The sequence below is a fragment of the Phoxinus phoxinus genome (assembly GCF_949152265.1).
Source record: "Phoxinus phoxinus genome assembly, chromosome: 21".
NCBI lineage: Eukaryota > Metazoa > Chordata > Actinopteri > Cypriniformes > Leuciscidae > Phoxinus > Phoxinus phoxinus.
The window spans coordinates 1307479-1324978 of NC_136896.1; the positions used below are offsets into that span (position 1 = coordinate 1307479).

General features: G+C 37.0%; 1 protein-coding gene and 1 long non-coding RNA gene across 3 annotated transcripts in view; one reads left to right on the top strand and one right to left on the bottom strand.

The window, feature by feature from the left end:
* The window catches only part of LOC306989407, a 7391-nt gene extending 5329 nt beyond the window's left edge, over window positions 1-2062 (top strand). For both annotated transcript variants that reach the window (XR_013795628.1, XR_013795629.1), the window contains exon 3: window positions 1924-2062. This is a non-coding gene — a long non-coding RNA (uncharacterized lncRNA). The remainder of the gene's footprint in view (window positions 1-1923) is intronic.
* LOC306989406 (neuropeptide FF receptor 1) lies at window positions 1920-12014 on the bottom strand (the record flags this gene model as incomplete). The annotated part of the gene is made up of 4 exons (XM_079595109.1): window positions 11940-12014; window positions 7870-8196; window positions 6079-6178; window positions 1920-2694 (listed from the first exon to the last, which is right to left on the bottom strand). The coding sequence occupies exons 1-4, from the start codon at window positions 11962-11964 to the stop codon at window positions 1920-1922; spliced, it is 1227 nt and encodes a 408-aa protein (XP_079451235.1). The 5' UTR covers window positions 11965-12014.
* Between the last annotated feature and the right edge of the window lie 5486 nt (window positions 12015-17500).

Genomic DNA, 17500 nt, shown 5'->3' on the forward strand with positions numbered 1-17500 from the left:
TTTATTAGACAGTATTAGCATGACCTCGTTCAGTAAAGTAGTAATGTTCTGTTTAGATGGAGAGTGTGGTATAATAGATTTTAAAATAGAATTAATTACACAAAACGACTGTGTAAACCACCGGGGCTAGTTGTCACAAGGCGAATATTTGCAATATTTATGAATTGCACAAAATGCGTGTTTTGGTCGTTTTCAAACACCTTGAATAATGTTTGTGAGACATCTTTAGTTTCCCATTTTTGCGGTTTCATGAGTTTCATTATTGTTTTAATTTTCATTATTCAACTACAAAGCCTTTAACAGGCTGTTTAATGTCAGTTTCCCAGTGTGACAACATGCCCCGCTATTGATTACATTTCTTTTGCAGGCAGTGATGTTGAGCTTTTTCTTTGTGCCTATAAAGAAACTGACTTCACTCAAGCAAAACGTGTGACAACTAGCCCCAGTCTCCCATATATAAAGTCTGTAACTGTTGATTTGAGTTGAACAGTTCAGAAAGATCGGAAACATAATTAGTCCATATGCAGAGTTTTGCTTCACACTTTTCCACAAAACCTTACTTAGAAAAAGACATTTTCACAGGCATTTGAGTTTTTGCAACTCATTTCCCCTAATTACCTGTCAGCATTTTTCTGAAGGAGCAAACAGACACATCTACAGAGCAAATAGTTTTACATACATCTGCATCGCAAACATCAACACAATCCTCACTAGCACGTATCAGTTCATGAATAATTCAATACATTCACAGTTTCTCTTGTGCATGTAATGAGTGATGCACACATATATCTGCAGCATGCACCGGCCTGTGAGAGGAAAGTCATTGTTAACGCTCCAGACCCGAAGGAGATTTTCAGTGCAACAAAAGTGGATTGTGATTTATACTTGGAAAAGAGCACCATACACATCAAAGCACATCATGGCAGAAGCTCAAATATGAACCATGCAAGTCAAGTGAACAGGATGAATATGATTTTTTGGGCAAACTATTCCTGCGATTATCAAATCATGCAAATCATGCACGCTGTAAATTAACCAAATAAATATATACGCTGCAGGATTTAAAGAGAAGCGCGTCTTTGTGTATTTACACGCGTGCAGCTCATGATGTGAAATTATGACATTAAATAATTAAAATATATAAAAAAGATAAAATTATGACATATTAAGTCATAATTAGGAAATTCAAAAGTACAGTTAAAAAAATAATTATGTAAAACTTGAAATTGTAACAAATAAAAATAATGGCAAAGAATAGAATTATGAGATTAATAAATCAGAATTATGACAAAAAAGTCTGAATTATAAGAAAAGATTCCAAATTATGACATACTAATTCATAATTATGAGATAAAAGTTGGATGTCTTTTCTCTTTTGATATAATATTGTATTTTTTTGTCAAAATTATAGCATACTAAATCATAACTCTAAGATAAAAAGTCAAAATTATGACGTACTAAGTCATAATAAGGAAAAAAAAGTTGAAATTAAGACATATATGTCAAATAAGATAATTACATTATAATCATGACCAAATTATAATGAGAAGCATTAAGGGTTAAACATTTGAAACTTTAGACAGCCATTAATATTAGTACTATAAAATAAAATAATTTTCCATAAAATATTACAATAATAGTTAAATATTATTATTAATAGTATCATAATAATAATAGTATTTTTATCATATTTTTCTTACTAGATGCAGTGAAATATCACAATAGTAATATCTGTTATTTTGAATATTTTTGAATATTTTTAATAATAATAATTATTATAGTCATATTGATATATCTTTTTTTTTTATCGCCCAACCCCTGCAGCCCTATAAACAAGCCTAGCTAAACTGGAGCTTTTTTTTCTTTCATAAAAAAATGTCAATGTAAATGTCAATGGCAATGTTTGTGTTTGTTGTTTTTCAGTCCAGATCCTCGAGCACCAGCTCATCCCGCTGTTCTCCGGTGCAGAAATCTCTCCTGTCGTTTCCCTGAGCGTTAGCCTCGTCTCCGTCCGCGAACACGCGGTTGTGCTTCCAGGTGCCGCTGCGTCTCGGCTCCTTCACAACACACACACCCAACCGGAACGCCGCCTGGAACCCGCGCCGGAAGTTCTCGTTGAAGTATCCGTACACCACGGGGTTCACGCTGCTGTTGAAGAACGCTAGCCAGTGCGCGAACGGGAAGATGTACACGGCCACCAGGTCCAGCTGCGCGGGTGATAGATTCCCGTAATCCGTTAGCATCATGAGGATCCAGAGCGGGAGCCAGGACACGGTGAACAGCAGAGCCACCATTAGCAACATGTTCACCACTCGAAGCTTCCGGCGGAAAACCCTGCGGCTCTCGTCCTCCGCGCGCGCGTCGCGGATGGAGGCGGGAGACTTGACTAGCTTGACGGCGATGCGCGTGTACATGATGGCGATGAGCGTGACCGGAGCCAGGTAGATGTGTGAGAACAGGACAGTGGTGTAGATCTTCCTCATGCTACGCTCGGGCCAGGCCTCCCAGCAGGTGAACAACGGGTACGTGATGTTGTCCCGGTCCACCATGAAGTGCAGGACGTCCTGGGAGACGGTTAACGTGACGGCGGAGGGGCACATGATGGCGACGGCTAGTGCCCAGATGAAGGCGATGCTAATGATGGCCTGACGCTGCGTTAGCTTACGCTGGAACGGATACACGATGCAACGGAACCTAGGAGGAAGAAGAGGAGGTTATCAGAGTGGTTAACCTTTTTAAAGCGGTGGTTGATTATGATTTGACTTTTCTAACTGTAGTTAGTGTGTGTGAACATAACATCTGCAAAGTTACAACGCTCAAAGTTCAGAGCAAAGGGAGATATTTGCTTTTACAGAAATCACTTTTTAAGAACTACAACAAACGGCTGGTAGGAACTACACGAGCTTCCTCCCGGGTTAGTGACATCACCAACCCTAGAATTTACATAAACCCCGCCCCCAGAACACGATTTATAGATTATCAAGACAGAATATGCTAATCAATGACTAGAAGATAACTACACATAATCTACATAAATTAATCAACTAACATTCAGAAATGTCCTGTTCTTCTTCTCGAGTCTCTCCATCATTGTCTGACTCCGGTTTGAACATAAAATAAATTTTCAGTGCGTGTGTGTGTGTGAGGTAAAAGGACACGAGCTCTTGAAGCTCCGCCCCCTGTGCCGGGAGCAGCAGCTCATTTGCATTTAAAGGGACAGACACAAACGGTGTGTTTTTGCTCACCTTCAAAAAGTGACAATTTTAACATGCGATATAAAAATATCTGTGGGGTATTTTGAGCTAAAACTTCACACACACACTCTGGGGACATCAGAGACTTATTTTACATCTTGTGAAAAGGGCATTATACCACCCCTTTAAAGTTAATTAATCCCACAAGGGGCAAATATAAGGGCAGTGGCACCACATCACAAGCTTAAAACAAATATACATTAAAAACAATCATATTCCACATACACATCTATATTACAACATTACAATACACAATGCTTTGTAGTAAAATTCACACAAGTAATTCAAAGCCAAGTGCAATATCTGTATTTATCAATTGCAATAGAAACAGAGATCTTACTTCTTCCTTAAAAGCACGTAATTATAGCATCCCGTGAACCAGCTGATAGACTGATTATAACACCTGAGCTCACACACACTGACTCATGCATGTTGAGGAAAGCCAGCGGGTCAGACTGAACCTGGCAATTTCTGCTTCTGTGTACAATATGTGCGAGACAGTCGGCGAACAAGACTGAGCGCTTGCCGTCTGAGAATGAGTCTCTGCAAATTACTGCTTTGTTCAAAACAAAAGACGACATCGTTCTTTTTCAAACTGACAGCACATTGTGAACACATCTGTCAATGTCCAAACACAAGTTATATTCTGCCGTAGTTATATTGCAAGTCTTCTGAAGTCACATGATAGCTGAATGTTTTTCAAGGATTTTTGTTTTGAAGCTGGAAAATAGAGTCAGTATTTCTACCTCAAAAATGTCACATTAACTTACTGTTTGTGAAGCTAAAGCACCAATTTTGAAGGTCAGTAAAGAACGCCAGAAGGATTAATTGGCCTAATCTTTAAAGAGGCCATATTACGCCCTTAATAAAGTCTTGTTTTCAGGCTCGACTAGAACAGGTTTTCCTGCTTGAATGTTGATTATTCTCCTCATATTCTCCATTGTTGCGGCTCCTCTCTTCCCAGTCTGTCAGTAACGCTCTGTTTACTTCCTGTCTCTATGAAGCCCCTCCTTCTGAAAAGCACACTGTGCTCTGATTGGTCGGCTGGAGCAGTGTGTTGTGATTGGTCGAGCGCTTCGAGTGTGTTTGGGGAATGTCCCGCTCCTTACCATAACCGCCAGTTTCATAACTTACCATAATTCTCCCTTTTCTGTCTATACAGTATAGAAAAATACTAGTATCCTCAACAACTACGCTCCAAAGATTTAGACCATACCATAGTACTAAGACAGCTCTCATTAGAGTTACAAATGATTTGCTCTTATCATCCGATCGGGGTTGTACCTCTCTATTAGTGTTACTGGACTTTAATGCTGAATTTGATACCATCGACCACAACATTCTTTTGAATAGACTCTAAAATCATGTTGACATTAGTGGAATTGCATTGGCATGGTTCAAATGGTTATCTGACCGTCAAATTGTAGCAGTAAATTAAGACTTGTCATATCAATCACAAGTTCAGTATGGAGTACCCCAAGGCTCGGTACTAGGACCGCTGCTGTTCACTCTGTACACGCTACCTGACCTTAGTTTTCACTGTTACGCTGATGATACTCAGCTCTATATTTCTTCACGCCCCGACGAAACATAACAATTCACAAAATTAACGGAATGCAGTCTAGTTGATATAGAAAATTGGATGATTAGTAATTTCCTACAACTAAATTCTGAAAAAAGAGATTCTAATTATTGGACCAAAAACCTCCGCACATAATACTCAGAATACTGTCTAACACTTGAAGAGCACTTCATGTATTTAAAGCACTTCATGGTCTTGCCCCCACTTCTCCATTTCTACTCTCCTGAGAGAATGATTAGATCCTCCACAGCTATTATTGATTATCCAAGGGTGACCGGGCTTTCTCAGTTCTTGGTCCAAAGCTCTGGAATTCCTTACCTTTTTTCCCCATTAAATCATCCCCTAAGCTATCCATAGTTAAATCATCTCTTAAAACATAATTTTTCTCAGGCTTATGCTTAATCTGATTACACTTTTAATTTTAATTGTTTTATTTGCTTGAGGATGTTTTGTATTAAATTTATTAATATTTATACAGGTGAAACTCGACAAATTTGAATATCGTGCAAAAGTTCATTTATTTCAGTAATTCAACTTAAAAAGTGAAACTAATATATTATATAGACTCATTACATGTAAAGTGAGATATTTCAAGCCTTTATATGTTATAATTTTGATGATTAGGCTTACAGCTATGAATTTGGGGGTTTCATAAGCCATAATCATCAAAATTATAACAAATAAAGGCTCGAAATATCTCACTTTACATGTAATGAGTCTATATAATATAGAAAGTCATGTTTCTTGCATCTGTAAAACCGCATTCTTCCATCTTAAAAATCTAAATGTCAAATGCGGAACAGTTAGTTCATGTGTCTCTACTGGGTGGTTGCCCTGTACGCATAATAAACAAACTCCAGTTTGTCCAAAACGCAGCATTACCAGAACCAGGAAGTATGATCATATTAGCCCGGTTCTGTCAACACTGCATTGGCTCCCTATTAAACATCAGATGCATTTTAAAATCTTGCTAATTACTTACAAAGCACTAAATGGTTTAGCTCCGCAGTACTTGAGCGAGCTCTTAACGCATTATTGTCCTTCACGTCTATTACAATCTCAAAATTCTGGCCAGTTGATAATACCTAGAATATCAAATGTACTGGTTTTGCATTAGTAGTAGTTGTACATGAACAGGGAAGCCGGCGTCTTTAAAGCTCAGAAGGTCACAAACATTGAGTTTCATCCTGAAGATGGTGTTTGTAGTCCCATGTGAAGTGCAGACGGGTGAGAGTTATTAACCTTTCCACTGCGATTGCCACCAGCGTGAAGACAGACGCCGAGACTGAAGCTCCCTGGACGAGTCCACTCATTTTACAGATCACTACATCAAACGGCCAACCTGTGCCAGAAATAACGACAGGCAGAGAGAGAAGAGCACTTCATGTACAGCTCAAAGAAAACCCATTTCTACACCTCAAAACATCCTGCTTGTGAGATGAATTCATAACATTTGATTTGAAGCATGTGAAAATGACAAGTGTGTTGTATATTTACTTATATACACGCTTAATACTACTATATTTTTGAGTGAAAAAACTCATGACCCATGATGAAACTGTATTTAAAATGCACCATCCAACAAAATCAGGGTTCCTTTACACAACACATGGTCTGTATGCAAATGATGAATAACCAGGGATTTAATCTGAGTCAACAGTGTGTACTTCTAGCATCATGCACACAAACACTGGGCATATGTAGATCTTGCTGAGCATCTGAAGTGACTCAGTTCCTGCTGTTAACTGCTAAAAGCCCTACATTACATTTACTTATGTTTATTTCTCTCCTGCATTTTCCGACCTTGACAGTATGAATGCATGAAAGCACAGACATTGTGTGTTCCTCATGCATCTGTCAGCTGAATCCCGCACAGGTACGAGCGGCTGAAACTGCTCGCACTAAAAGCTCTTCACCCCTCGCACTTTGCGATAAATTACTGATATTTACTGCAAAGACTCCAGATAATGAGGAAAAAAGCTTCACCCTGATATGCCTTTCTACTTCAGAACGCAGATGCATAAGTGTAAACCGTACCAGTCATGAGGGTTTGTGTGTTTGAATCAATCATTCAATACCTGGAGCACAAACACTGCTCACACACACACACACACAACTTTAACACTTTTTACTAGAGGTTTAATCACTATCAGAACTAGAACTGCAAGAAAAAACTTTGAGCCTTTAGACAAATTATTTCAATAAATAAGTTTGCCTGTTTTTTATTGAGTATCATATTTGATCCATCAGGCTTTTATGGCTCAGTCTGATGCAGTGAGAATATGGAGGAAAACAGCTCAATTTTTTCCGGAGACCCAAACTGAGCAAAAATATGCTGCAGATGCTGATAACAAAAAGTGATGAAATTCTGATGCTTGTAATGTAAATCAATGAGATCTTTATAACAGATACTTACATAAAATGCATATAAATATCAATATCTGCCAATAGTGCTCATCAATATCAAAGTTTTATGATCAAAGCTCTGTAGTTTTAAAACATATAATGCAAGACCATGATGATTGATAGATGAACTAATAAAAGCCTCAAAAGCCTGATGATCATATTTGATACTCGTGATTTTTCTATAAAATTATGTTTGGATAATAAAGTTAAAAGCTATAATCAAAGTTGCTTCAGTCCAGTAAGTGTTCATCTTGAAATATGACTAATAATATCAAAGTTATTATGTTTACCTTATAAAAATCAGAGCAGATTTGACAGCAGAAAAACACGTGAAGCTCGAGCTGAAGGAGGACGCTCGCTTGTACAATTAAACTAAAAGACTTTCACTTGATTAAACAGTCTAAACTATCAGAGACAGAAGAACGGGAGGAGATTGTGTGCAACAGGAAAGTTTTGATCATTTAGAGTTGATAAATGTGATATTTTTTAGGGTTCAAGCATGAAATGGACTCTTGTAATATAGAGTGATGAGTCACATGACATCTACGGCTCAGGTGATTGGCTGAGAGCTCATTAAGATGGCAGCATGGAGTTTGCATGTGAAGACTAACAGAAAGCTTCATGTACCTGTGATCAGATTGTCCACCAGCGTGATGGGAAGGCATAAGATGCCCACTAACAGGTCGCTGATGGCCAGGTTGAGTATGAAGATGTTGGTGACGGTTCGCATCTGCCTGTTTTTCAGCACGATGAAACACACCAGGAGGTTTCCCAGCATGCACAGCGAGAAGATGAGCACGTAGGCCAGGATGAAGATGGTGGCCACCGCGAGCGAATGCTGGTAGTACGGTAAGAGCGTGATGTTTCTGCTGTCGTTGAAGAGCGAGCTGTGGTTATCGCTGATGTTCTCGGAGTAAAGCACGTTGAGATCCATTGCTGAGAGAGTTTCCAAACCTAAGGCAGAAAACAGAGATCAGAGAATCTTTCTGAATGTTTTTTTGGCATGTACAAACATCTAAACATACTAAAGTCAAGATGCATTTACTTGAGTTGCAAAATGACAGATAAAACATTTATTCAAGTTAAACATTCAGCCAATGGGGTCAGAAAAACAAACGTTTCCCTTTGAATTAAGATTATTTTTCTGACCCCATTGGTTGATTTGTTCTCCTTTTAGAAAATCATTTTCTTTGCACTTTTTGTCATATTCTCATGTGTAAGTGTGGCATTAAATAATGCATTAAACGGAGCCATTAGTGTGCTTTACCACTTGATCTGCAATATCTAAATGTAACTGCAAGATGTGGTCCGAGAGCCAGAAACTGAAGGCAAATTGCCTTTAATGTGGTGCACTTTGAACTTAATGCCATGTTTCAGAGGTTTTGAGCGTGCGACATTCATTTTAACTCCTCAAACTGTAGTTTATGTGTCTATGTGGTGTTTTTAATCTGCTTTAACACACACCATGTGTAAGTTCATAAGTCGACAGCATTGCTGAGTATTTTCTGCTTAAAACTGCAAAGACAGTCTCAAAAACACGGTTTGAAATCGCTGGTGTTTCTGACGTCACACACTACCTTGTAACCAATCAGATCAACGTGTGATCGTCAACCAGTGGATCTCTGAGTGAGCGAGTGAGTGGAGGCGGAGCTCATTTGCATATTCATAGAACCGCGCATACTAAATGAGGTGTCGAGTTACATTCAAGATATTTTAAGACATGAAGAATTATTTTCAAGGAAAAAAACGTTTAAATATGTAATTTTGGTGATCAAAGATGAGTTTTAGGGATTCAATTATTGACTACTGGGGGACTTTAAAAGCAATTATTGATGTTATTCTGTGTGTTCCTCTGAGTGAGTTCTCGTAGTGTAACAGCGCAGCGCTTCTGGGTTGTACGTCAGAACGGAGGCTCACTATTGGCCGACGCTGGTCATGTCAGCGATCAGCGATCGGCTGCAGAGATACATCGCATGCTTTTTCATCCTGTTGTTCTTGTACGCAGGGAACGGATATGATTTGGAAATAATAAATCACTGTCATGAGTGCCGGTGGACAGGTTAATATGGCTTCTGTGTCAACGAGCAATATTGAACTCCTACTCTATTAATTATTCTCTGTCATGGGAACCATTAGTGTGTCAGCCATTGCTTCTTGCTCTCAGACACATGTTGATCTGCTGCTGGAGGAGACCAGCGTGTCTCTCGGCATCTGCTGAACATCAGTCTGCTGTGTTTCTCCTGCACACGAGGAGTGATCAACGGGCGTAGTTCAAATGACTGTACCCAATTGGATAGTCCTTCAACCAATCAGACGCGAAAACTCCAGTTTGTACAAAACAAACGTGTTGGTTTGTAGCTTTGATCGGCGGTTTGCAGCGATGGCATCCAGCAATTTTTGCAGGTTGTGCAAACACAACATGAAAGTGAGTGGTATGTACACACACTCGAGCAATTTGTTTGCTAAACTAAAGAAGCCATTTAGCATCGTCAAGAGGTTAAAAGCAATTGACCCTTCGCAGGGAGCTTGATTGACAGGTGATCTGACCAAACATACTTCGCCATCCCCCATTTTGTCGGACAAAGCCGTCAGGAGAGTTAGTAGATTAACGTTGGAGGATTTGAGCTTGAGAAGCGGAGTGTACTGACGTCTCTCCGCGGTTAAAACAACATTCCTTCTGATGTTCTGATTTATTTGATGCTGTAAATGAACTAGAAGGAAGAGATGATCGGTTCACGAGCGGCTTTAACTGAGCGATCTGTCACACACATTAAAGAGCCACAAAACGCTATTTATTGTTTACATTTCTTTTAAAAAATGACCAAATTTGAAAGGTGAGACTATTGTTTAATATCAAAAGTAAGCTGGTCTGTGTCTGTCAGTGTGTTGTCAGTGTCTCTCTGCTCCACGATGTATTTTTCACTGCGTGAGAACATGGTGTGTGTGTGTGTTAGCGGCGTAGCTTGTCCGGCATAGCGACAGTAACTAATGGGGGCGGGTCTTTGCGAACTGTCAATTGGATTCGTCGCTTCTCTATCGTCATCGTGTTAAACCCGCCAATAGCGTGCCAGGTGGATAAGCCAGTTTCTGATTGGTTCCCGTAAATTTGGTAAGGAAGCATTAGAGATAAATGTACAGGTTTCCAGCCTGACCTGCAGGGCATCGCCGGAAGATCGGACTGGGTTTAGTGGTTTCTGAGAAACGCTGTTGATATTTAAAATCACAGAAACAAACACAATAGGAGTTATCTTAACACCCTTATCTCAAAAGCTCCGCCCCCAAATTCACAAACACATGCGACTCAGGCTCCTCCCCCCTCATGAGTGGACACACCCCTTACTGCTGATTGGCTACGAGTGTTTTTGTTGCTCGGCCTGATCCATTTCTCAGGAATCGAACACTGCACCTTTCATGATAGAGATTCTCTGTTCATTTATTCAGATTATCACAGATGATGCCGGATAGAACAAAACAAGCTTATAATCTTATTAGAATCGACTGTCGCCTCTCATAAACATCTGAAACTGACCAGGTTTTATGATCATAACTCCATCTCTCGCCACATTAGCAGCGGATCTGTGATTAAACTCTTCCATTGATGTCGGCTTTCCTCAGTTCTAGTGAACATGATCTTCAGGGGGAATATTGAGCTTTGCTGCAATTGTTCTGTGTTATTCAGACACAATCCTTCTAGCGTTCGGCGGTCCCATCATATATTCCTCTTCACTGATGAAGTCTTGCCATGCTTTGTGTTCACAGTCGTAATCATAAAGACATAATCATAAACACGGTTGTTGTTAAAACACAATAATTGAGCGTTTAAGCTTACAGATGCTCTTATGATTTGCTTTTTTCACACACTGATGCAAACTACAGATCAATATGAACAAGATAATCACAATGTTAAGTCATAAAATTGCCTTTTCACTGAAACACAGCTGCACTCTGATCATTTGAAGTTTTGTCAGGTATCATAATATGTTATTTTATCAACATAATTCATCATATTTTCTTTTGCTTTTAATTCTTTGTCTCAATTAAATGAACCTGCAGTATATGTCATGCTGCCTACTGTATATTCTTCATCCGGGATGACGTGACAGGCTGTGTTCATGATGATAGTATGACTTAAAACATTAAAAATTATTCAATAAATGTGATTTTTATGAGCTCATAATAATTGAGACAACCTTTGCACCTTTCAAACTAAAATATGCAATAAAGCAATCATTTTTAACTTGGAATGCTGAATAGCAGAACTCGTGTTTGCTGTAATCCCCAATAGTCTAATTAAAAGTTTCGATTGGAGAGCACTGAATAATTATGACTGGTAGTGTTACCACTAAAGATGCATGTACAACCAAACTTATTTATAAGATAAATTAACATACACTGCATTTAATAACGTATTGCATACATAATGCATTTATATCAAACATCGATTTAACTTTAATAGTCTATAAATATAAAATAATAATGATAATACATATATTTTAATGTTAATATCAAATAATAAAAAGTGTGATTAATAATATATATTTATTATTTTAATTATATTTTGTTAATTTTTATTAACATTGTAACATTAACATGTTTGTGCTCATGTGATGTTTGCTTGCTGTCGGTTAGTGTTATGATGAAAGTTAGATGTACAGATATTATTATGAAAGTTAGATATATGATGAAAAAGTTGTTACCTTGTAAAGTGTGCGGATCCTGCATCTGTTGATATGCACATCAGCGCTGAATCCCAGCACTCATTAATCACATCATGCTAATGAGTTTCCCGACTCGTGCGAACTGAGGAAATCACAGAACAAATGTCGATGCATTCAGATATGAAGACATAACACACATTCCTGATCGGATGCGCGAACCGCACTGCGCGCGACTGACAGTGTGTGTGTGTGTGAGAGAGAGAGGAGTGTGTGTGTGTAAGAGAGAGATGTGTGTGTTTGTGTGTGTGTGTGAGAGAGAGACTCTGTAACTGGTCAAATAAATGTTCTCGCTTTGCGTTATAAATGATTGTGCGCACCAATTAAAAGACAATTAACGGTAATGTGTAAAAATACACAACTTATTAATATATATAATAATAATGACCATTAGGCCTAATAAGTCCCTTATTTTATGTTTCCAGATCTTCCACATAGAGGTGCTGCAGTTCCACATGCAAAAGTCACAGCTAGAAGGAAAACGTACTGTACTCTTTTTTTTATATATACGTGTGTGTGTGTGTGTGTGTGTGTGTGTGTGTGTGTGTGTGTGTGTGTGTGTGACTAGCGCTCATTGAATTCCTGCTCTTAGAAAACAATCCTGTCAATCAATTGCGTTCTTTTTTTCTTATGTTTCAAACAATCAACAGACATAAAGAACAGATAGAATTTCTACAGGAATGCAATTATATAAAATATATGTGAAGCTTAACAAAAAAAAATAAAAAAAATTTGCGTTCTTGCCGACGTCAGGTGTGATGACGTGCGCTTAGAGGGCGGGGTTTCTAAAACTTTTATCAGACATAATTTAATAATAGTTTTCCCCCAATGTGCTCCTTCTGTCATCAGTTTGAAGAAGCAATTATTTATTTGTTTTGGGACTGTACTTATTGCAAAGTAGCCTATTTTGGGTTGACTTTTCAAATTGTGTTATCTATATTCTATCTATTAATATCTATATTAAAAAAACTTCCGTATAAGCCAAGAAATTGTGTTTTTTGGTGACTCTGAAATTAGACCCTTCTCATTTTAAATGTAAAATATATTTACTATTTCCTGGCAAATTTTACATTCATGTAGCCTACATTTTCAAGAAAACTCCTTTTTTTGATATATATATTTAAATTCTTTAAGGAAATCGATAAATGATATTGCATGTAAGACCCTTTTATATAATAATCTTTGTGATAATGTAATGTAACCTTAATTGTTATCTTTATATCGCCATTAAAAATACAATGAAAAAAAAACTTTAAATTGATCTTTTTCTTCCACAAAAATGTAGCAATAATATGACATCTTGATATGTTCATATACTAATAATAACTCTATACTATTATATTACCAATAAATAAATAATGTGCATCTTCATCTGTCACATTAACATATTCATTGATTTAATAAACGTCCAAGTTCATCGGCTGCTCTTCTATCATCTCTCTTCACTGTGAATGTTTCATACGGAGTCTTTCATGCATCACGTGTCGGGGAATCAGGATGGATGATGAGTCTCACGCTGACAGAATCCATAGTCCTGCTGTTCTCCAGAGACACGGACACATGACCGGCATATCGGCATAACAATCCTCACACTCTTTTCTGTTTCATCATCATACTTCACCTCTTCTTTTCATATATCTGAACACTCACACACACATCTCGGAGACGTCTTTCGGATGTGTGTGTTTTCATCTGGAAGACGTGTTTGCTCATCTGCAATAGACATATCCTGTCAGATCTTAAATAGACATTTAGAAAACAGCTATGTATGTAAAACTGACTGCTGGGTTTAGGGATTAATCGCAATTAATCGTTTGCAGAATAAAAGTTTTTGTTTACATCATATATGTGTGTGTGTACTGTGTATAATAGTTATGTATATATAAATACACACACATGCATGTATAAATTTTAAGAAAAAATCTATTTATATATGAAGTATTTATAATTATATATAATATAATATTTATATTATATATAATTATATTTAAATATAAAAATGTATATAAACATGTGAATATTTTTTAAATATATACATACATGTGTGTGTATTTATAAATACATAATTATTTTACACAGTACACACACATATATGATGTAAACAAAAACTTTTATTCTGCAAACGATTAATTGCGATTAATCGTTATGCATCCCTAGTTGGGTTGTTTTAAGGGGGGGGGGTATAAAGCTCTTTGCACAAGATGTAAAATAAGTCTCTGATGTCTCCAGAGTGTGTGTGTGAAGTTTTAGCTCAAAATACCCCACAGATATTTTTATATCGCATGTTAAAATTGTCACTTTTTGAGGGTGAGCAAAAACACACCGTTTTGTGTCTGTCCCTTTAAATGCAAATGAGCTGCTGTTCCCGGCACAGGGGGCGGAGCTTCAGGAGCGCTTAGCAGCTTCGATTACCTCACACTGACAACCCACGTTTGGGTCAAATATGAACAAACCCAGCCGTTGGGTTACATTTTTAAATTGCATTTTTCATCCAACGTTTGAGTTTGTCTATATTTGACCCAAAATTGGGTTAAAACAACCCAGCATTTTTTAGAGTGTACCAGACGTAGGCTACATTTCTGCGGCTTTTGTCTAAATCCGTGTGATTTCTGTGCTAATGATGATCCTCTGTGCAGGAGTCCGAGTATCCAGCCAAGGTCAAATATTAAGAGAAGATATGACATTTAATGAGGATAAACCGAGACCTGCCATGGGAACCGCACTTGTTACGTGAGATTATCGCGGTCGGGGTTCATTATATCGTTAACTAAAACTATAACCACAAAAAACATTTTTTGTCACTTGAAATACTTTAACTGAAATAATAATAATAAAATCTTTTCAGTTAGTTAACATCTCATTTTTATTTAATCTTGATTCTGAAGTAAATAATACTGGATTTTTTTCAAAACAAAAACTGACAAAAAAAACATTTTAAAACCATAAAAATGACAAAATTCAACTTTAACTAAAATGAAAAGGAAAATGGAAAACCAAAAAATAACAAGCTTTCAAAAAATAGTTAAATCTACTATAATAACTTTACCCTGGTGTGTGTGTGTGTGTGTGTGTGTGTGTGTGTGTGTGTGTGTGTGTGTGTGTGTGTGTGTGTGTGTGTGTGTGTGTGTGTGTGAATCAGAGAATGCAATAATATCTGTTCAAGTGATGATGACTAAGAATAATTACCATGAAAACAAGTTTCATTGAGGAATCATACAGCGAGAGGATATTAGTAGTGCACAACAGCAGTGCTTGACCCTTAACGAACAGCAGTAATTAAGCAGCCGGCCAGTGTGATGCGTCTTTGACTTCCTGTCGAGTCTGTGTGTGTGCCACTGAATGCACAAACACACATAATGATGAGAACTCAAGTACCTACGTCTCAGACAAATGAGACCACTGTAAAAAAATATTGTGATTTTAATGGTAAAAGACCGTAAAAATGCTACAGTGAAAACTGTTGATTGGTTAACAGAAAGTTTCTGTACTACGGTGAATAACTGGGATAGATCGAACTGTTGACATTCCCACAATTCCCCCCGTGGCCCCGCATTTCTTCATAGTTTTTCTTATTTAATAAAAAAAAAAAATCAGTTATACATATAGGTTTTGTTACATTTAATGTTGTTAAATTAATGTTAATTGCATTTTTGTGTTACCATGTTGGTGTTTAGTGTTTGTGTGATTGACACTGTGAAGCTTCTTTAATTACCAAAATCAGCTTGAGATGAGCTTTGATTCATCATGTGACTAGTGGGATTAGTGTATCACAATGGTACAAAACAGATATTGGAACTCCAATAGGTCGGTAAATTAACATTATATCAGATAATGAAATATGTTTTTTTACTGTAAATTTAATTAAGTCTGTAAAACCTAAAATGTTGCTACCGTATTTTTTACGGTAGATTTCTGGCAACCACAGCTGCCAGTTTTTTACCGTAAATTTACCGGAATTATTTTTACAGTGTAGATTTCTGGCAACCACAGCTGCCATTTTTTTTACCATAAATTTTACGATTTTTTTTTACTGTGTAGATTTCTGGCAACCACAGCTGCCAATTTTTATTTTTATTTTTTTTTACCGTAAATTTAACTGAATTATTTTTACTGTGTAGATTTCTGGCAACCACAGCTGCCAATTTTTTTTTTTTTTTTTTTTTACCGTAAATTTAACTGAATTATTTTTACAGTGTAGATTTCTGGCAACCACAGCTGCCAATTTTTTTGCTATAAATTTAACGGATTTTTTTTACAGTGTAGATTTCTGGCAACCACAGCTGCCAATTTTTTAAAAAAAATTTTTACCGTAAATTTAACGGATTTTTTTTACAGTGTAGATTTCTGGCAACCACAGCTGCCAGGTTTTTTTTTTTTTTACTGTAAATTTAACAGAATTTTTTTTACCGTAAATTTAACAGATTTGTTTTTTACAGTGTAGATTTCTGGCAAACACAGCTGCCAGTTTTTTACCGTAAATTTACCGTAATCTTTTTTTACAGTGGACGTCATCATTTCATATGTTAGTATTATAATACATTGTTCTTTTTCAAGGTAACATAAGTTTCCATCAATGGTCAGATGTTTATCCTGGTGTATGAACGTGTGTGTAAGGAGCCGAGCAGGAGTGTGTTTGCAGGTTTTGTTACATTTAATGTTGTTAAATTAATGTTAATTGCATTTTTGTGTGTTACCATGTTGGTGTTTAGTGTTTGTGTGATTGACACTGTGAAGCTTCTTTAATTACCAAAATCAGCTTGAGATGAGCTTTGATTCATCATGTGACTAGTGGGATTAGTGTATCACAATGGTACAAAACAGATATTGGAACTCCAATAGGTCGGTAAATTAACATTATAGCAGATAATGAAATATGTTTTTTTACTGTAAATTTAATTAAGTCTGTAAAACCTAAAATGTTGCTACCGTATTTTTTACGGTAGATTTCTGGCAACCACAGCTGCCAGTTTTTTACCGTAAATTTAACGGAATTATTTTTACAGTGTAGATTTCTGGCAACCACAGCTGCCATTTTTTTACCGTAAATTTAACGGAATTATTTTTACTGTGTAGATTTCTGGCAACCACAGCTGCCATTTTTTTACCGTAAATTTAACGGAATTATTTTTACTGTGTAGATTTCTGGCAACCACAGCTGCCAGGTTTTTTTTACCGTAAATTTAACGGAATTTTTTTACAGTGTAGATTTCTGGCAACCACAGCTGCCAGTTTTTTACCGTAAATTTACCGTAATCTTTTTTTACAGTGGACGTCATCATTTCATATGTTAGTATTATAATACATTGTTCTTCTTCAAGGTAACATAAGTTTCCACCAATGGTCAGATGTTTATCCTGGTGTATGAACGTGTGTGTAAGGAGCCGAGCAGGAGTGTGTTTGCAATGAGAGCGACACATTTCGCCTCGCAGAAAATATGGTGCAAATGTGCTGTAAAATATATATCTGCAGCATATCCTATTATGACGGAACATAAAACATTGTCGTGAATCATTGTAATTAGCATAGTATGAGATGCATCAGTG